A 21,197-nucleotide genomic window follows, 5' to 3' on the forward strand; every position below is an offset into this window, starting at 1 on the left:
TCAATACAGAATGGTGAAAGTTGTGTCAAAAGTAGGATACTGGGTTATTCTTGCCAAAGGTATTGTCAGTAGTAAAGTGGGATATCAGAGCAGTCTGTGTATTCAAAGATGTGTAGGAGAAAGTATAGGCTTATAGTGGTATCCTGTGTGCAAGGGTAAAGGGATTGTAAAAGGGTATGAAGTGGTTGTTGAATTTTACAAGTAAGGTATTCTGTTAGGAGAGTTGGCTCAGTGTTTGAGCATACAACAAGAGCAGTTCACACACAGTGAAAAGGCAGAGTGGGCATGTGTGTGTTATGAGCATTGTGGGGCACTATTCAAAGAGGGCAGAGTTAAAGTTGCATGCATGTTTACCTTATCTCTGTATTTCCCATTTATCAGACGTTGGAGTTTTGCTGAACTCAGCATTCTGGTAGGGCACGAGCTACTGTTGGGCACCCTTAACGCTGTGTTAACAACGTTTTTTGCATTTAATTCCTAGTCTTTTAAACAGAAAAAGAAATGTATGTTGGTAGTAGTTAATGGTCATTTAGGCAGCTATAGTTCTCACCTAGGTTTGCAGATGACATGTGACTGTGGCTAAGTAACAATCAAAGGCCCTAGCTTTTACACAGTGCTGTTCATCTGTAGATCTCAATGAACTTTCCAACATTATTCACACTTTACAGATGGGAAACTGAAGCACAGAGAGGTTAAATGACTTGTACAAGGTCACCCAGCAGACCAGAGGAAGTGCTAAGAATGATCCCAGTCCAGTGGTCTTTCCATTAGACCATAAGGTTGCTTATGATTCTGCTCCCCTCCCCCCTTGTACACTTTTGTTATAGTAGAATGGGGGAAATGGTCATGCTTTGAAATGTTTGCAATGTGTAGCTGCTAACAGGTCTGGTGAGATAAATCTCATCCATGGTCTACGTCCCCAGACCTTGACAGTTTTATTACATGGTTGTTATAGTAACTCCAAGCATGTGAGAGAACACTGGTGTGTCTCTCTCCTTCTCCACCCCCTGCCCCAACATTACCTGCGGCATGTAGCCCCATCAACCAACATTTCCAGATCCCCCATCCCTTAAGATATTAATTGACACTGTAGAAACCATTAACATATAAAAAGCTGCCCATTGCTTGCCCTGAATATATCACAGGCAGCAGTTTACTGGAGGGCTGAATGCTACCTTATAGTTACGTAGCCTGAGCTCCATCCTGAGCTGGGCCCCTCACTCCCACAGGCAACCTCCAGCTGGGACTCCTCCTTCAGCCAGGTTTTCGCAGCCATGCCCCAGGTCCACCCAATCTGCCTCTTCTCTAACCTGACCCCCCAACACACACTCTGGCCAGTCCCCCACTCCACACAGGACTGATGTCTATCAACTATTCATTTTCCTGGATTTCAAATGTTTAAATGTGTGTTACCTTCTTTCCCCTCACCCCAGATCCCACAGAAGGGCTGGGAGTGGAGTTCAGATACCCCAAGAAGAACATGTTCCCCCAGATCCCAGAACACACAGTGGGCAAGGAGAGTGGCTTGGACCCTGAAGAGAGGTAGGGTTCCTCTATATCGCAGCACACACATGGAATACAAAAATTCAGGTCTGACAGCCTCTTCCCTCCAAAAAATCCAATTTCTTCTGCTAACCTTCACATTCTCCAACCTCTCCCATCTTCTCCTCTCCCACCCCTCCTAATTTTAACCCCTCTGCTCTCCCCTACCATGCATTCCCATTTACCTCTCCTCATAATAACCCATCCCTAAATACAGACTCGAACCACTCCCCCACATTCTCACCAATTCTTGTACCCCTAGTCACTACACCCAGTGAGCATTCACATATGTAATTTATTTTCTTTTCAAAAATAGTTTCAGCACATTCTGAATATTCTCAGATTTCATTAAACTAAACCAACCAAACAAAAAACATCCACAAACGTAGACAGATGCAGATTTTCCCCAAATGTTTACAGTTCATTCTCAGATTTCTGCATGGGGTGGGTTTCAAACTTCAAAGTTGCTAGAATCTGTGAACTTAATAAAATACTGTATTTTTCTTGGGGGGCTGTATCTTGGCTCCCCCCTACTCAAGTGATCCCACATTTGAATCATTAACCCCACCCTAAACTCCCATGATGAGGCATAGCAAATTTCAAGACAAGCGGTGTAAGACTGCAGATTTTAGAGCACTGAGAAGAGTCATCCTTTATACAGAAAGCAGCTTTTAGCCTTAACCATGGGGAGATGCCCTACACAGCCATCACCAGAATAGGTTGGTATCCTTTCGTCTGTGAGAGATGGTGGGAATTGCAACCTATGATGTAGATGGTTTGCAATGTCTCACATGACTGAATAGTCCAATCTGATATTTGCATGATCTTTGGCAGTTATTGCAAATGTATGTGTCTTGGCTGGGAGTTGCTTGCTTCCTATGGGCTCTTTTCTCTTCAAGCTGGAGGAGCCAGCTCCTGCCATGGACTTTTATGCCCTGATGGAGACAATGGTGCCACTTGTTACGATCACTTGCCAGGATTTCAAATCCAGCAGGATCAATTCCAAATTCCTTCATATCTTGCTTATATGTGTCTTTATAGCAAAGCTTGGGATGTCCTGTTGTTCTTGTTCCCTCTGATAGCTCCCCATACAGCATGTCATTGGGTAGATGTCCATCTTCCAATCTACTCAGATGGCCCAGCCAGCGTAGTCGTCTTTGCTTGAGCAGGGCTGTCACACCTGGTAAATTTGCCCTTTGAAGAACCTCTGCCTTGGTGACTTTATCTTGCCCTTTTGTGTTGCGTATGCAGCGTAAACAGCGTAGGTGGAAACTGCTTAACCTTTTCTCCTGATGAGCATAAGTTGCCCATGTTTCCCCACCATATATGAGAGTGCTGAGCATGCAAGCTTGGTACACTAGCATACACAGCCATCACCAGAATAGCAGGATCAGAAAAGTGAAAAGTGGCCCATTCATCTCAATGAGATGTTCTTAGCTAGATGAAAGTGAATACTCAGTGGAGATGCATACAGCCTGAACAGTAGCTCTGAGATGTATGAATGGCTCCATTCATGTCAGTGGGTGTTCCCCTCTCCCCGCCCAGTGTTGAAGTTTCTATGTGTCAGGCATACACATTCTTAGCTCCTCACCGGAGTCTCAGCAGTGTGTTCTTGGTGCATGTGCTGAGCATGCCAGTTCTAAACTTGCCACCCAGATGGGCAGGGCTTCTCCAGTTCCTGGCTCACACAGGGGCGGGGGAGGGGTAGAGAGATGGGCTTAGACCCCCTTAAAGGGACTAGGCACCCCCAAACCTCATGAGGGGGTATTGTGAGGAGTTCAGATACCCCAGCAAAGTAAACCTCCCCAGAACCTGGCTCACATGAGGGGGCAGGAATGGATGGGTCAGCCCCCGCATAGATGAGTAAGGACCCTCAGATCATGCACAAACCTGGAGGCGGCAGGGACCAAGTGGGGCTCAGACATTCCCATAAATGCAAGCCCCCTCCACAACCTAGCTCACATGAAGGGCAGGGTAGGGAAAGGGGACCACACCCTGACAGATGGTCAGGGACCCTACAGGGACTGCTACAGACACAGGTGTACAGGGAGTGGGGCTTGGACATCCCCGGAGGACGGGGACCTCCCCAGATCTCAGCTCAAATGGGAGGGTAGATGGGCTCAGACCCTCTAGATAAGCAAGGAGGGCCATGAGGAGGAGGTCAAAACCCTATCACTAACTATCATTAACTCCACATCCCCCTTCCCAGCATCCCACAGGTCCCCTCCCACTCTGCTTAGCCCCCATTATCTGAACCTCAAACTTGTCACCCTGCTCACCAGAACAGCGTCCCTTTGACCTCTTCAGGGCAGTTATAAACCTTAAAGAAGCTTAACAAAGAAACAGTTAAGGGGTGACTTGATTACAATCTATAAGCATCTACATGGGGAACAAATATTTAATAAATGGCTCTTCAATCTAGCAGAGAAAGGTATAACATGATCTAATGGCTGCAAGTTGAAGCTAGACAAATTCAGGTTGGAAATAGGGTATAAATTTTTAACGGTGAGAGTAATTAATCATTGGAATAATTTACTAAGGGTCATTCTGGATTTTCATCACTGGCAATTTGAAAACCAAGACTGGATGTTTCTCTAAAAGATATGCTCTGGGAATTTTGGGGGGAGGTTCTGTGGCCCATGTTATACAGAGGTCACACTAGATGAATGCAATGGTTCCTTCTGACTATAATTCTTAAGGGGATGGAGTGTAGGGAAATTTAGCCAAGTCATTCCACCCAGTTTTTACACCAAAAGGTAGTTTTTATTCATGCTAGCATATATATTCTAATTTGTGAGCTCAACAATTATTTGTTATGAATGAAATTCACTCCTGTGCAGAGGGTCTACTCACTACTTTGACCTTATTCTGAAGGTCAGACCCTCGGCTGGTGTAAACTGTCATATCACCATTGACTTTCATGAAACTATTAAAATTTACATCACTTGACGATGTAGCACTGTGAGTTTAATTTTGGCTCAAAAGTAGTGTACGTAGTGCAAGTAGTCCTGGTTCTGAGCATGATTTATCTGAGCATGATATATCGATAATTCCACACTGCGTCAGATGAAAGATCTAATTTAGCTTTATATCATCCACCTGTCCCTACAGTATCTAGATGCTATTCGCACTGCTTCACCGCTATTTGGTTTGATTGTCTCTGATCCCACATCCACCAAATAACACCAGGCATTATCATACTTTTACTAGCCCAACCAAATGAGGTACATGAGTTCAGATGGGCCCTAATCTCAGTTGTGGAGTTTCCTGTCAGATGCTGTGTTTCAAACCACAGTTACTATTTTTTTATTGAAGTGTCAACATATTTAACCCAAAGTATCAGCAACTTCACAAAAATGCTCCTTTCACCTATAACTAGACATATGAACCTCTGCTCTTATTACATTTCCTGTTCTCTCTCAATAAAACTTTGATTTTTATGAGGCTTTTAAGAGACATGTTTTGTCTCCTATTTAAAAATTCAAGGACCAAAACACTTTTTGAAAAAAAAATCTGGCACTGTATAAACATGGTCTAGTGACTTATTAACGCTGTCCTGGTTGTCATTTATTGCAAGTCACATCTCCTTTTCTTTTTCAGCTGTGGGGAGTGGCACAGTACAACATGGTATTGCCTATAAGGGTAATTAATAAAAGGCTTTACCTTAATTCCCCAGGACCAAAGTTGGTTGGGTGCTAATTATAATATCCATCCCACAGGGGATAGCCTCTGCACCTCAGTGGGGGAAACTGATTGGGGGGTCTACACAGAAAAAAAAATAACCACTGATCCTAACTGTCTATTATAAAAGAAATTCTGAATCTTTTAGTGAATGAAACTTCCATGGATCTTTGAAAAATGACTAACATTCTCTGTAATTGTTGAGTGCAGAGGTTTCAGCTAAATGTTACATTCCAAAGCGTATCCAACTGCCTTGTTGTTCTTGGATGCTTCAGTTGCTTGTAATCATGGTGTTAAATTCTTTTATAGCTCAGAAATTCCTGTTGAATGTTCGTGTACTTTTTGCCCTCAGAGAATATGCAAATATTCACAAATAAAAGGACAGTTCAAATCCCTACATGTAGTTTAAGGTTTATGCAAAGTTAAGTTGAGAAGTTTGGGGAGTTGAGAAGTTGAGCTTGGGGAGTCCAGTTGACTCTACAGCTCAGTCTCTCGTGGTGACGTACCGGGTGGTTTTTGGTGTGTGTGTGTGTAAGACACAACAGTAGGAAATATGCAGGAGTAGATGAATTTTTTTAAGAAACAAAGATCTTTGTTTCATACAAATGTCCCTAGTAATAACAACAAGAGAAGGAAAATACAGCAAACACAGTTCGGTCACTGGGCTTAATGGTGAGCCTGGGTCTGAGCCATCTGAAGGGTAAAAGAAGTCACCATGCTCCCCTGCTATTTTCATTGCCAAACCCTATGAAATGGGGAGAGCAGTTGCCAGTGGGCTGGTACTCTTTCTCCCACACAGGTAAGCAGAGACAGGGGATTGGAGGAGGAAAGAAAACTATTCCAGGTACCAGGCTAGTGCATCCCCAAAGAGGAAAGCAATATGTTGGGTCCAAATTGTGACTTTTGAGCCACAATTTGGTCCCCACACTGCTCCTTGGGTAGCTTACTCAAATTGGACAGTAAGATAACAATCTAGCCTATTCAATAATGTATTATTTCCACCACACCCCAGGTACGGCACTAAGCACCTTCTCAGACTGAGAGCCACTGAGCTACGCAGATTTACACTAGCTGGATCAGAATGTGGCTATGCACCCTTGGGACTTTATTCTGCCTCACTTGAGTTCATTGGGAAAATTCCCATGGCTTCAACCGGTGTAACTTTAGGAACAAAATTTGGCATATCACAGCAAGTGACAACAATAAACAAAGGAAGGAGAAGGAGGGATGAACAAATAAGGTGACAGCAGTGCATCAGTGATGGATCATGAACTATGCTTATTGCCATGAACACCTCTTTTCTTATTTTCTTGTTCATTTTGTTTTCTGTTTTTATCAGCTGATTGTTTGTTTTTTCCTAAACAGGGCTCTGAGGAGATGGTCACTGATTTTTTGCATCTATAGCAGGAAGTGCTAAGCAGGCTGGGAAAGGTTTGCAAGAGAAGCAATGAGGAAATGAGAGGTATACAGAATAGTTTTAGAAACAACACAATTTTCCTCTTTCTAAAGAAGTTCCTTATTCAGTGTTAGAAGACAGTGACTCTCTGTGATTCATATGACCTTAACTTAGGGACTTAACTTCTTAGGTGCTCAGAACCCTGACTGTCATTGTCTTCAGGGTAGGAATGGGTCCTTGAAAATAGTTCCTTGCTATGTTGGTTCAAGTCAAACATTGACACTGTCAAAGTAATGCCTCCATTCTCAACACAGGCCTGATTCCACAAAACCTCATGCAGGTGAGTAGTCCCATTAACTTCTGGGAGGAAACTTTGTAGAACTTGGCTCTAGGTCTGCTGTTTATGTTTATGTGAGCCAATTGCTTAATTTAAAGATTAAACAAAAATACCCATCAATTTTGCTACTGTTCCCACCATGAAGTCAATGTGTGCGGAATTCTCATGGCCTCAGTTATCATGAACAAAACTGTCAGCTAAATTTTGACTGAAAAATCTTAATCATTGGTGTTGATGTAAGACATAGAAAGAAAACAGCTGGATGTTGCAGCTCCTAAATTGAGACTGTAATGTAAGGAGCTAGAAAAAAAATCATCTTTTTCTGCCTGGTAAACTGAGAAAAAGTGACATTGAGTAGTTGAGAGAGAATAAATATGGATGTTATTTTTGTAGTCATGTTCCTAACTAGAACCAAACTTTCAAAACAAAAGTAATATATGCAATGTGAGCAATGTTTCTTACACTAATGTAAATAACCCCCTCAAATTTTGTTTCAAATAATTAGAAAGGCTAATTTCAATTTTATAGTGTAACCCATGTGCCTACTAGAGAGAGATCTCTTTAAGAGATCTCCAGTAGAACCTAAGAATTACAAACTGACCAGTCTACAACACACTTCATTTGGATCCAGAATTACAAAATCAGAAAGCAACAGAAACAAACCACCAAGAGCAAATACAATACAGTACTGTGTTAAATGTAAACTACTAAAAAAAATAAGGGGAAAGCAGCAATTTTCTTCTGCATAGTAAAGATTGAAAACTGTGATAAGTCAATGTTACGTTGTAAACTTTTGAAGGAACAACCACAACGTTTTGTTCAGAGTTATGAACAACCTTCATTCCTGAGGTGTTTGTAACTCTGAGGTTCCACTGTATAGAGAAGCTGGGGGCGGAGGGGGAGAGGAGGAACAGGAGTGAGTTGTGTTTGACTCATTGTTGCTAGATGCACAGATGCACAATTAGCACTCCACACCCTGAAATTTCTCAAATTGGGTGTGGTAGTTTTGGGTATGTTCAATAGGTTCCCTGAAGCTGAACTTCATGAGGGCAGCTTGTCAGGGCAGCTGCTTTACAAAAGGCCATGTGGTTGTGTGGGCTGGGAGAAGCTGAGCCAGAGAAGCAGAAAGCAGGCTGTTTTCCCCTAACTCTGAAGCATTTTGCAGCAGGACTTTTGAAATCTATATGCTTAACGGAGTGGTGGTTAATTAATTAGTTAGCTGACTAGCTAACTGAGTGATTTCAGCCGAGGAGGAGGAAGAGTCTGCATGGATTCCAGCTGAAGATTTCTACAAGCAAGCAAAGGGAAGATGGTGTTGCAATGCTTTTGACTAAGCAGATCACCAACATCTATACAAAGGCTGCAAATGAGACTCAGCCTTAGCTTCTGAAACTCTTGAGTTTCTTCTCACCAAGTTTCTGTGGAGACTGACCTGTTTAGATTTAATTTATTTTCTTTCTTTCTTTGTTTATAACTGTGACGATAATGTATGTGGATTATAAAGTAATTATGTTGTTATAGGCATTTGTTATTTATCATAAGATTTTATAAAATTGGAATTTAAGAATTAAGTTCATTCCTTTTAGACTTGATTGGGGGGAGGCTGACCCTGTGCAATCCTTGCTGAAAGTCCTCTTGACTGAATTCTGGGCAGGGCCATACTTAGGCATACGCAGAATATGGGGCTGCATAGGGAACCTTGAAATTTGGGGCACCACCAGACTGCGGGGCCCTGGCCTGTTCAGCTTGTGCTGCGCTCTGACTCCGCTGTCCCTACCTGTAGGCAGGCCGGCGGGGGTTGTGTGCAGTTTGCACCCGGCATCTTCCTCGCTGCACATGTGCAGAGTGAATCAGGACAACCAATCTGCAGCACGGATGGGAAATTTAAAAAAAAAAGGGGGCAAGTGGAAGAAGCCCCCTAGCCCCTCCCCCTCCCCCTCTGCTCACTCCCTTCAGGTAGGAGCTGGCGTGGGGCTGTGTGTGCCAGGAGGGAGCTGTGCGCACTGGAGAGTGGACTCTCAGCTCAAAACTGGGTGTGTCGGGGAGACCCTGGACCACGACTTCCATCACCCCCACCCATGTGTGCAGGCAGGCGGTGGAGGGAAGCCCTGAGCTGCGTCAGAAGCCACGCCGGTGGGTGGGAAGTGGAGGGAAGCCCCAAGTCCCGGCAGAAGCTGCGTTGGGTGGGCAGCAGTGGGATGGGTGGCGCCAGGCAGGGGCGGGTTCTGGGGGTCCATGGGCAGGGGTGGAGGCTGGGCCCCCTCGACACACTGGTATCAGGGGCACCGGCTGGTGCCTTCAATGGAGCCCCCGTCTTCCCCTCCCCGTCCCTCGATATCCCCCCTCAGGTAACTTGCGTAGGGCCCCAGAAATCCTAAGGACAGCCCTGATTCTAGGTCTCCACGCGCTTTTATACAGGAGCTGTTCTTCGGCACTAGGAGAAAGGCGGTGAAGTAAAGTCTAGCCCACCAACAGTTACACTAGGAAACAGCCGTGCTTCTTCAGTTCTTTGAGTCCAACCCCAGAAAACATTCAATAACGCTTTGTATTTTTTGCTTGGAATTATGGTTGCAATCTTTAAATATACACACTGATTGACTGTTTACAGCAGAGCTTGAGTCACTTTGGCAACCAGTCTGAAGTGTTTGGACAGCATTTGGAAATGAAAAGAAAAGCACTTGTAACTTCATTTCTAAGCTTTTTCTCCCCTCTGGGTGAAAGGATATTAATAGCTAAGCTTTTATTGGTTCAATGTATATGTAATGAAGATGCTAAATTAAAACTGCGCATTTCGAGTGTGGGCTTCCCTTACTGGTACTCAGTTCCAAACTCGCACTGCTTGCCTTGGGATTAAGACCCCTATAACAGCCTTTGGGAAGGAAAGAATTCACCCAGAAATCCCTCCAACACTGTTATCAGTAACAAACGCTCAACTTGATCAGCAGCAGTCACCTTGATCAGCAACAAACAAGTCCCAGTTCCCCCCCGGCATCAGTCGCCAATAAGGGCCCTGCTTGCCTTTGGGCTCTGGCCAGTTCTCATGTGCAGGTGTAACACCGACAGACCCCAGTCATTGGTGAGCAGGATCAAACCTGGGCCCTCTGGAGCTTAGTGCATGAGCCTCTACTGCATGAGCTAAAAGCCAACTGGCTGTTAGCTAAGGCTGTAGAGCAGAGTCATTTAACAGTCTCTCTAAGTGGTCTCGGTGACACTAGATGGGACAGAACACCACACCCTGGAGGTGTGTGGGTTACATGGGGCCAGCTCAATGGGGACATGTGTTCAGGTTGTTCCTGCCCCGAGCCTGGAGCTCTGACTCTCAGCCAGCTGGGGTCTTAGTAGCAGTCACATGTAGTTCTCCATCAGCCCATGCAGTTCTTGCTCCAATCCCAGCAGAGCTGGCCACCGGAAGTAGGGGTGGATTGCCTACCAGCTCTCTAGCCAATCAGAGCTCTTTGCATATGCACACTGCCCAGGCACCTCTGCATATTCAGCCCTAGGGAGGGAAGGGGGGCCCAGGAGCATGAGACAGAGAGCAGAGCAGTTGCCCTGCAGGCAGCGTGAGCGGCAGAGCTCCTGGTTCAGCACGGCTGGGAAAGGGATGATCCCCAACATCCCGCCTGTCCGCTTTGCTCCCTGCTCTGGGCAAGCTCTGCACCACAGCAAGGAGTAGCTGGAGCTGCCGCTGTGGGAGGCTGCAGGGAAGTCTGGGGACTGGTTCCCACTCACCGCCCTGACAACGCACAGTGCCCAGGTGTCCCTGCACACACAGCCCCGGGGGCAGGGGGGGACGGGACAGGTGGGCCTGGGTTCAAGGGCCAGACAGCGGAGTGGGGAAACAGCAGAGCTCCTGGCTGAGCAGAGCCGGGGAAGGGATGACCCTCTACATCCTGGCCACTCCCCGTCCCTGCAGGGCAGTTGCTAGGTCCCTGCTCTGCTCTCTGCCCTGCCGGGTCCTCCCTGGGGCAGTGTGTGCTGGGGCGCCTGGGTGGCAGTGCTGTCAGGGCTGCAAGTGGGAGCCAGCCGTAAAACTTCCCTGCAGCGAGGAGGAGCCAGAGCCGCTGCCACAGGAGGCTGTGGGAAAGTTTTGGAGCTGGCTCCCACTTGCTGCCCTGGTGGTGCAGGCAGCCTGGATGCCCCTGCACACTCAGCCCCAAGGAGGGCAGGGGCAGCGCAGGAGCAAGGGCAAGAGAACGGCGTGTGACCAAGTGGCTGCCTTGCAGGAAGTGGGAGCAGCAGGGCTCCCAGCTCAGCACGGCCAGGGGAGGGATGACCCCCAATATCTCAGTGGCCAGAAGCCACCTCCTGCTTGTCAGCTTTGCTCCCTGCTCCAGGCAAGCTCCACGCAGCAGTGAGGAGGAGCTGGATCTGCTGCTGCGGCAAGTGGAGCAGGAACAGGAAGCATGCCTGGCCAGCAGTAATGACGCTTCTGGCCTCGGCACTGGCTCCCTGCAACACTGCTCCTCTGTCGCCAGGAACTCTGGATACATCTGGAGGACTGCTGGGACCCAAGTCAACCTGGGGCTGCATGCACACAGGAAAACAATAGGGATTGGACCCTAGGTCCAGCTTAAGATGGGCGTGGACCTTCCAGCCCTGCAGGGTCTTGGGACCCTAGGTCTGAGCCCTAGTTAGCACAATTGGTGTGTGGACACATGTGTGGGGGGGTTACACCTGGGGTTATATTGCTGTGTAGACATACCCTGAGAGGCTGGCTTTGACTGTTTGCTCATTCCCAGCCATCCCACTAACCAGGACTCTAGGAGCAGGGCCTGCTTTCACAGCACTGCTGCTGATCCGTGGAGTGGTGGCTCCATGTGAGCTTTATAATGTGGGCCCTTCTCTTTCAATTCTTCTCAACAGGTGGGGAACGATTAGATCTGTGCAGAACTTTCATGAAGAGTCTTAAAATAAAACTCAACTGGTTTTGTTTCTCATCACAGACTCAAAACTCCTCCCAGCTTTTCTGGAAAGTTTGAGATATGGCTCCTCCTCAGTGACTTATGGATTTACACACACACACACACACACACGATCAAATTTTCACATGAAAACCTAGATAATAGCCCACCTTAACTGATTACTCTCTTTATAGTTAGTATGGCAACACCCATTTTTTTCATGTCTTCTGTGTATATATATCTTCCTACTTTATTTTCCTCTGCATGCATCCGATGAAGTGGGTTTTAGCCCATGAAAGCTTATGCTCAAATAAATTTGTTAATCTCCAAGGTGCCACAAGTACACCTTGTTCTTTTTAGAGGAACTTGCTGATTTTGAGTGAGCTTGCTGGCCAAGAGCCTGATTCTGCAATATGCCGAACACCCTCAGCATCCAATTGAAGGCACCAAGGTCCTCAAAGAGCTGTTCAGGTCCTCAAAGAGCTGTTCAGGTTTAGGGGATTTCAAAAACTGTGCTTCAGGTCAGTGGTTATTTTAGGTGGGCAATGAATGCAGGATCAGTGCTCATGTGAGTAAATCAAGCCACCCAACTCATTGGGACCACATGGAGCTGCAGGTCAGTTGCACACAGATACTCAGAACCAGATCCAAAACCCATTGAGGTCAACGTGATCTGAATTCAGCTGTTAAATACTACATGAAATGGATAGTTAACATTCCTGGTCTATTCCTTGGGCTGATTTTAACTCTGACCTAAAAAACTTGAAATTGCAGGGTTCTAGATTCCTGCAGACTGCAGGACCAAACTCTGCATCGACTGACACCCTCTGCAGTCCCATTAGCCCTGACTATGCCCTCACTCACACCAGTGTAAACCATGAGTAACTCCAATATACTCCTTGAAGATCTGCTGGTGTAAGAGAGATCAGAATCAGTGCTATTGCCTTCAGTGTGGTAGCAAAGGCTGGAAGTCAGCAGAGAGCAGAGCCATAGCATTCTGTGGGAAGATGAAATCTTACAAAAGGCATTAAGATGTTTAAGTGCACCAGCTGTGTTTGATCAAAACTAAAACACTGAAAAAGAAACAAAAAATTATATCAATCCTGGGATGAGAGCTTGCATCTCCCAGCACATCAAAAGGCATATTATTATTCAGTTTATAAATGCCCAGGGGGGAAAGACTAAGGATGCAAACTTTGATACACCTTTATCTCAAAAAGTGCTGTATAATTCATCTAAAACAAATTCCAAGATGACAGTAATGTGCAATTTATGTGTAATTTTCCAAAATATGTTTTCAGTTAGATTAGCTATTTACATAATTACATAAAGCTGGAAATCACTCCGCAATTCATCACTCATTTGTGACATCAGGATGACACTTTGTCAGTGAGGCATTTGGCTGCAATTAAATGGTCATTTTGTAACTGCTTAATAACGGTGATGTCTGGTGACCAAATCCTGCTCACTTTACTCACATGAACAGTCCCACAGAAATCAATGTGTGCTCCCCTCTGTGGCCTGCTAGGTCTCACAGTTCCCCGACCAACTTTTATGTCAGGGTCCTATAGAATTTAACAGGGTTCTATAGAAATCAATATGATTCTATAATAACTGCTCTCAAGCCCTATCTACAGGTTTTTTGAACTATCCTATAGAAAGATCATTCTCTAATTCAATAGGATGGTTTAAAAAAGAAACCTATAGCAAGGTTATTACGCTTATTACATTCTATAGGACTTCTTAGAATTCTGTAGGACTTCTTCCTTTAGGGGTGGCTGCCTATGGAGACATTATTAGGGACCAGTCTTTGCACTTATAACCACAATTGTGAGTGGTCGTTGCACATGGGATGGTATATAGGGAACATCACTTCTCCACTGTTCTTAAATTTGTGTGCTTATATATAACCATAGGAGGGGTTTGCTACAGTGTCCTGGCTCTAGAATATATTTCTTACCTCTGATGGATGTCCGACTCTGATAAAAGTGCAGAGGGGATCAAAAGCCCCCGTGCCACAGGCCAGGAGATGTGTTCTGTTGTACCGGTGAAGGACACGGATGTAATTTGCACATTCGTCCTATTTTTAAAAGAAAAGGAGAAACTTAGTATTCAGGATAATTTGAAAACAACCCCACTTCCTCTGAGAGATGGGAATCTCTCTGCTTCCCTTGTCTAAGTACTTATGTGGCCGGTCTACGTATACTTAATACTTCCTACACTCACGGGGGATGGATTACAAGATATATATATATACATACATATACATATCTCCTCACTATATGTTCCATTCTATGCATCCGATTAAGTAGGCTGTAGCCCACGAAAGCGTATGCTCAAATAAATTTGTTAGTCTTTAAGGTGCCACAAGTACTCCTGTTCTTTTTGCGGATACAGACTAACACGGCTGCGACTCTGAAACCGATCAGAGAAAGAAGCAACAAGCTACAACAAGCAACAAGCTACCAGCCAAAAACTAGCCAACAAGCAATTCACAAGCCAATTAAGCCATAAACAATCCCCATTTCTGTATTTGGCACGTCTGCAGTTGACACACAGGATTTAAAGCAATAGAGTTTTATTTTGGCTTGAGCCAAATCAGTAAAGCATAGCTCAAGTTTAAGGTTGTGCACATGTTGTCGAGAATAAGGTTTCCCAATTCAATTGTCCTATTTAGTCTCTTACAAGCTTTCTTCAATGGTGTTTATGACTACAATACTTAAAGTTTTACTGCTACAAGATGAACTGATAACCTCTTAAGATCTTGTAAGAGGGCCTGTAGTGCTACAGTGTAAGAGGTGATGAAGAAAAGTGTTAGATACTGAGATGGTTCCTTCCTTAGAGGTTTTTAAGGTCAGGCTTGACAAAGCCCTGGCTGGGATGATTTGGTTGGGAATTGGTCCTGCTTTGAGCAGGGGGTTGGACTAGATGACCTCCTGAAGTCCCTTCCAACCCTGATATTCTATGATTCTATGGTTATTAAAACGTTTTACACATCTTATCATGTATAATATGCTTCTTTCAGCGCGAAGTAGGAAAGGTGGCAGCAAAGACAAAAAGCTGAGGCAGTGAAAGGTAAGGGGTCTAAGAATTTATTTTTAAGGACATTTTATAAAAGGGTTTATCTTGCAGAAAGTGGTATTAGAAAACAAAAAAGATGGCAAAGAAGGAGGACATAGGGGAAGGTCTAAAATAAGCAATAGAATAATGTGGTCACTTGAACTGGTTATGAAAACAATGAGAATAAAACGTAGAAAGTGTTTGGAGTCTGTTCTATCCCAGTTGAGGCTCCTGGACCACACCATCAGTTGATAGTTGAGCATCTTCAGCTGTTGAAAACTGAATAGACCAATATTTTAATTCTACGAGTTCCCTGTAATTACTAGCATTATATATACTCATGATCCAAGGCTCAATCTGATCAGGATAGGATCAGGAATGATTTTTTGTGTTGTTAGTGTTCTATGGGACAATATTGCTAAATCTAACATTGTGACTCTCATCGTAGTTGATGTCTTTCTTAGGGTATGTCTACACTGCCCTGGGAGTGTGCTTCCCAGTCCAGGTAGACAGATACTCAAGCTAGCACGCTAAAAATAAGAATAAGGACATTGTGGCACAGGCAGAGTGGCATGGGCTTGCCACCTGAGTATGAACCCAAGAGGTCGGGTGGACTGGTACTCATGTGGCTAGCCCATGCTGCTGCCCATCCCAAAATATATGTTTTGCTCTTTTTAGCATGCTAGCTCTTGTCTGTCTATCTGGGCTGGGAGGCATGCTTCAAGCTGCAATGTAGTCATACTCTTAGAGTCCTAGCTCCTTGAGTCATGTGATTAGGTTAGAATCTTAAGCTTTCATTTAAAAAAAATGTAAATTTCTAGCCCTCATGGTTGCAGAGAAGAGCTGGAAAACAGAAACACTAAAGACTCAAACACCACAATCAAATAAAAAGACCCATAACTTACTTAAAAAAAATCTTATGGAGTTTGAAGTCAATCCCATGATTTTGGAGGGGCCTGACTCATGATTTTTGACTGTTTGGGGTTGGCAATACTGATGATAGAGCATTTCATAATCAATCATTGATTCCCGTGAGAAAAAACATCGCAGTGTTCCACGGTAATGGCCTCAGTGATTATAGTAACATTATTGTAAACTTCAGGGGGTTTGAACTATTATAGCAGAAGAACAATGTATATTTTTATAAGAGAATGAATATTTAACTTCCCTAGAAACCTGTAAGACTGTTGCTGGGGACAAAACATCATAAACTATAATCTGTAAAAGCACTGTGAGCAAAGGGAAATGGGGCTTTGATTGTAATACCAACCTCTCCTGAGAGGGAGTAATAGATAAACCTCAAGTGCTTCAAGAATCAGACTAAGTTAGATAAATTCCAAAAGTTTGGGTAATATTGGGAACATCTTGATTCGGTCCAGTCAGGTTGGAAATCTGAAGACTAAATAGGCCTTATCCTATGATTTCATGGTACTCCCTGCTTCTTATTGGGAAGAAATCACAAGGAAGGTCCTTCTCATGTTTTTCCCCCTCCAGTTCTGCTTCCAGACTGATTTTAAAAGCACAAAAACATGAAAATGAGAATATCCACACTGGGCAATACCAAAGGTCCATCCAGCCCAATATCCCATCTTCCAACAGTGGCCAATGTCAAGTGTCCCAGAGGGAATGAACAGAATAGGTGATCATCAAGTGATCCATCCCCTGTCGCCCATTCCCAGCTTCTGGCAAACAGAGGCTAGGGACACCATCCCTGCCCATCCTAGCTAATAGTCTTTGATGGACCTATCCTCCATGAACTATCCAGTTCTTTTTTGAACCATGTTATAGTCTTGGCCTTCACAACATCCTCTGGCAAAGATTTCCACAGGTTGACTGTGTGTTGTGTGAAAAAATACTTCCTTTTGTTTGTTTTAAACCTGCTGCCTATTAATTTCATTTGGTGACCCCTAGTTCTTGTGTTATGAGAAGGAGTAAATAACACTTCCTTATTTACTTTCTCCACAGCAGTCATGATTTTATAGACCTCTATCATATCCCCCCTTAGTTGTCTTTTTTCCAAGCTGAAAAGGTCCCATTCTTATTAATCTCATATATATATTGACATAGGACTGGAAGAGATATCCTGGGTCATCGAGTCCAGTCTCCTGCTATTGCAGGTAACCTCAGTGAAATGAGGGCTGAAAAAAGTCTATTGAACATTTTAGAAACTTCAGCAAGGTTCACTTCAGCTTCAAATGTGTAAGGAGTGAGATAGCTTGGTTGTTCATTTCTCAAAACTGGTGCTTCCATGCCCTCAAGGCAGATGAGTAGTATGTTTTTCATGCTATTATTGACTATTGATGTTTACAGCTTCCTAGGCGTCACTGACAATATTTGTTGTGGCTGTGTTTGCGCTTGACTGTTTGCTGTATTTTCACACATCAAAAGTATCTCTGGCCTTTTGAAATCCTCTTGTCCAGTGTTACCTAGCTCAATGGCAGGTGCATTCATTAGGTGCTGACAATGAACCTGATGCTGTACTAAATAAATATCATTTGTGCCCCAAGAATTTTCAGTCTATGGTGCCAAATGGGAACTCTGTACGGGTGTGAGCCCCGGCAACCTTGCACTGATCCCTATTAAAGTCCCACTAGCCTTTGTGTGGGGATAGCAGACCACAGGGGTGGATGTAACTTACAGTGCAGTTTATATATTACTATTAATTTAACTTGCTTCTTGTGGGTATGCTGTAAGAAGTAGTCTAGTCTTTAGGAGAGATTAGCATCAAGAGAGGCTGCAGCTTGGAGAACCAGGATAGGATGATATTCCATGCACATGGCAATATGGACAAAGGCAGGGCGATAGGCATGTAAAAAGAAAAATCAATAGGGTGTCTAGATAGGCATTACTGGCAACCAACACTGGGTGAAGAGGGAAGATGTGATAGGAGACAAGGCCATTATTCAAGCTAGTGCAGAACTTGAAGGGGAGGCTAGAGATGATATGTTCAGAATGACAGATGAGATGAGGGAGATAATTTTAGCAGTCATGTTGTGGAGGGGGTGGCGATGGCTAAGTTAGTATCAGAGAGGCCTAAAATTAAGAGGTTGTAGTACTCAAAATAGATGTTAATATGGAATTGGATGAGAGTTTCAGCATGTGGGACAGAAAGTAAGGAATGGATTGTTGTGGTGGGAAAATGGCGAGATTTGGTTGAAATGGATTTGTGAGGATAAGAAAGTTCGGATTTCCTCAATCTTGAGTAAATGAGATCTTGCATGAGAAAAAGAAGAAACAGAACTATCAACCTCCGTTAGCAAATGGCTTTCATTCTGATGCCAGTCCTATCACATCTCATGAACTAAGCAGTGCCGGGCCTGGCCATTACTAGGTGTGAAACCTCCAAAGAAAACCCACCTGTGGTAGTAGGAGCCAATGTGTTTGTTGCTCAGTTATTGCTTGGTCTTGAAAGCAATTAAACCAGTGGCTTAATGTGCTAACAATAGTCATGCTATAGGTCCACACTGCAACATTCAGAATTGGATCTTGATTTTGAACACTCAAAAATTAAAGGATGCTTCGATCCAAGTTTCTGGTTCAACCCCATCTCTAATTAAAAGGTAATTAATTTGCAATTAATCATACTTACAGCATCTCTTCCTTTAATTGTGCATTCTTCTGCCTGCCGGGGTGTACTGGGCCAATGTATCTGAAATAACACAAGATCATTCAAGTGGGGATATAAATGTGTATAATTCACAGCCAATACAGCTTTTCCTCTTTGGATGGGGTTAAAAGATTCACCACTTTCAATGTACAGTTTTCGTTGCTACAGTCTATACAGAAATATTTTATAATGTATTGTAATATTCCAGTTTTCAGAACAGTTATTAAGCTAAATATTCCAATTTTTGCCAAAAGGTTTCTGACTATACAAGTTAACTATATAGGTCTATAAGGAGGCATTTAATTTCTCCTGGCGGTCGTCTCCATCAGATAGTGGAGGAAACTCAATATTGGTTCTCTGAATTGAACGGAAATCCATGCACCAAAGCATTTTGTACTAATTCAGTACAACTGTGCCCACTTAATATCCAAAGACTTTAAACACTTTCCCATTGAACACCAATTTGAAAAGCACTTGTTTCCTGCTCTAAACATCACTTAGGACAGAATTCAGCTCCCACTGAAGTAAATGAGAATTTAGCTATTAATCTCACTAAAGGCAGGATCAGCCGCTTAGTGTCAATTATTGCAAGCAAGGCCAAATGTCACAAGTGGCTTTTCACTTACCCTATGCTATAGAATTTTGTTTCATTCCACTTTGTATGGATGAAAAATATGTGAAACTATGACCTGGGTGGACTAGCCTGATAATTTCACTTCTTAGCACTTTAAGAACTGAAAACAAAAATGTCTCCACTTAGGGTGATACCATTTTCAGCTCAACGAAAATAAGATTTCTGCTTGGAAATTCACAGATAAATAGTGGGAAGTGACTTTTGACATTAAGGTTTGTCCTATTCCACTCGCAGATTATTATTTTATCTGCAAAATGTTTTTAAATGAAACCTTTTTATATCTGAGCTTCATAAATCCCTTTGTGGATCTAGCCCTGTCACATTAAATACCTCCATCCAAAATGTAAAATGTCACATTAAATACCTCCATCAAAATCCCTTCTCAGGTGCTGCTAAGACACCTAAATTTCCACCAGCAAAACCTCCTATATCTGCTGATGGGCATGCTCAAAGCTGCGTAAGTTCTGATACCCACACTTAAGTCCTAGTGGGATCCCCAAACTAGGCATTCCCCAGTCTATCTTGCCTGCAGGGCCCAATCTGGGAGGCATTCCAAAACAAAGCCAGAGGCTTACACCCAATAGCCCTATGGTAAGCGCATTCACCTAGAGTGTAAATGAGATGAGTTCAAATCCCTACTCTGCTTGATTTAGAGCAGTGATTTAAATGCAGGGTCTCTGACCTCCCAGGTCATGTCCTAACCACTAAGCTACAGAATATTAAATAGTTGTCAGGCGAGAATGAGCCTATAGCCCAATGGTTAGGGCACTCATCTGGGATGTAGGACAGACAGATTCTAGGCACTGTTAGAATGACTATACATAGAGATAGCAAATCCATACGCATTTTAACACTGTATATCCATATGCCTATGTTGAATTTTCTTTAACAGTGCTAATGTAGGCTGCATTTGCACTGCATACTAAGCCAGATACTAGCTGGCTGTAAATGGTAGCCTTTAACCCTCTGCATGTTATTTTTCTGGGTGTTTAAATTTTTAACTTTATATATAATGACTACAGCCTTAACTCTGAATTGGGGCTATGCCAGGATTGCAATCACTTGGCATGCTGGCATTAGCTGTAGTTGGGAGATTTCTCCAGAGCATCTGAGCTGGAATAATATTATACTAACACACACTTTATTGGGCTTCATGCTTGACCTTCTGTTTGGACAGAATTATTCAATAACTGTCATTACTCTGAGTCACCATCTGAAGCACATTTGTACATTGCATCTTCAATAATGTTTTACTTCTAGTACAACATTATTTTAATCTCTAAAGAACCCATGGCACATGATCCTTTCTGCTAACAGTGAGCTGAAAAGGTAGGAAAAGGCTACTTTAAAAATATACTTTTCAAAGGAATAAGCATGTGGAATAGTACGATTGCACTGATAGCTGGGCTCACACCTGGTTTAACTCCACATAAAGCAACCATTCTGAGCAAATTCAGGCAGAGCAAATGTTTTTATCAGAGCTGGAACCATGCTTAGTGTCTCTGAATAACACCCTCACTTCTTCCAAAGTCTAGGTCAGTTTGGAGAAGTGTTATGGGCTACAGATTCATGCAATTTAAGGTCAGAAGATCACATAGTTTGATCTCCTGTATATCACAAGCCAATTAAGTTTCATCCAATTACCTCTGTATTGAACCCAATAACTGTCCAGAAAGGCAACCAGTCTTCAAACCTTGATTTGAAGACTTCAAGAGATGGAGACTCCACCACAGTGATATGAATAATATATAACACCATACAGGCCTCCTCTAAGGCCTGGTCTACACTGGAAGGGTGGTGTCGAACTAAGGTACGCGACTTCAGCTACGCGAATAGCGTAGCTGAAGTCAAACTACCTTAGTTCGAACTGCCTACCTGTCCAGACGCCACGGGATCGAAGTCCACGGCTCCCCCGTCGACTCCGCCACCGCCGTTCGCGGTGGTGGAGTTCCGGAGTCGACGGGAGCACGTTTTGAGTTCGAACTATCGCGTCTAGATTAGACGCGATAGTTCGAACTCCGAGAAGTCGAACTCTACGC

The 21,197-nt window shown here is 43.8% G+C and overlaps 1 protein-coding gene across 1 annotated transcript in view; it reads right to left on the reverse strand.

The window, feature by feature from the left end:
• Positions 1-21,197, reverse strand: part of SEMA3E (semaphorin 3E) — a 222,870-nt gene that overhangs the window by 82,514 nt on the left and 119,159 nt on the right. Inside the window, exons 3-4 of the mRNA XM_039484125.1 lie at positions 18,507-18,566; positions 13,818-13,937 (exon numbers count right to left, since the gene is read on the reverse strand). Coding sequence (XP_039340059.1) covers positions 13,818-13,937; positions 18,507-18,566 — 180 coding nt within the window. The remainder of the gene's footprint in view (positions 1-13,817; positions 13,938-18,506; positions 18,567-21,197) is intronic.

The sequence above is a fragment of the Mauremys reevesii genome, linkage group 1 (assembly GCF_016161935.1).
Source record: "Mauremys reevesii isolate NIE-2019 linkage group 1, ASM1616193v1, whole genome shotgun sequence".
In the NCBI taxonomy this organism is placed as follows: Eukaryota; Metazoa; Chordata; order Testudines; family Geoemydidae; genus Mauremys; species Mauremys reevesii.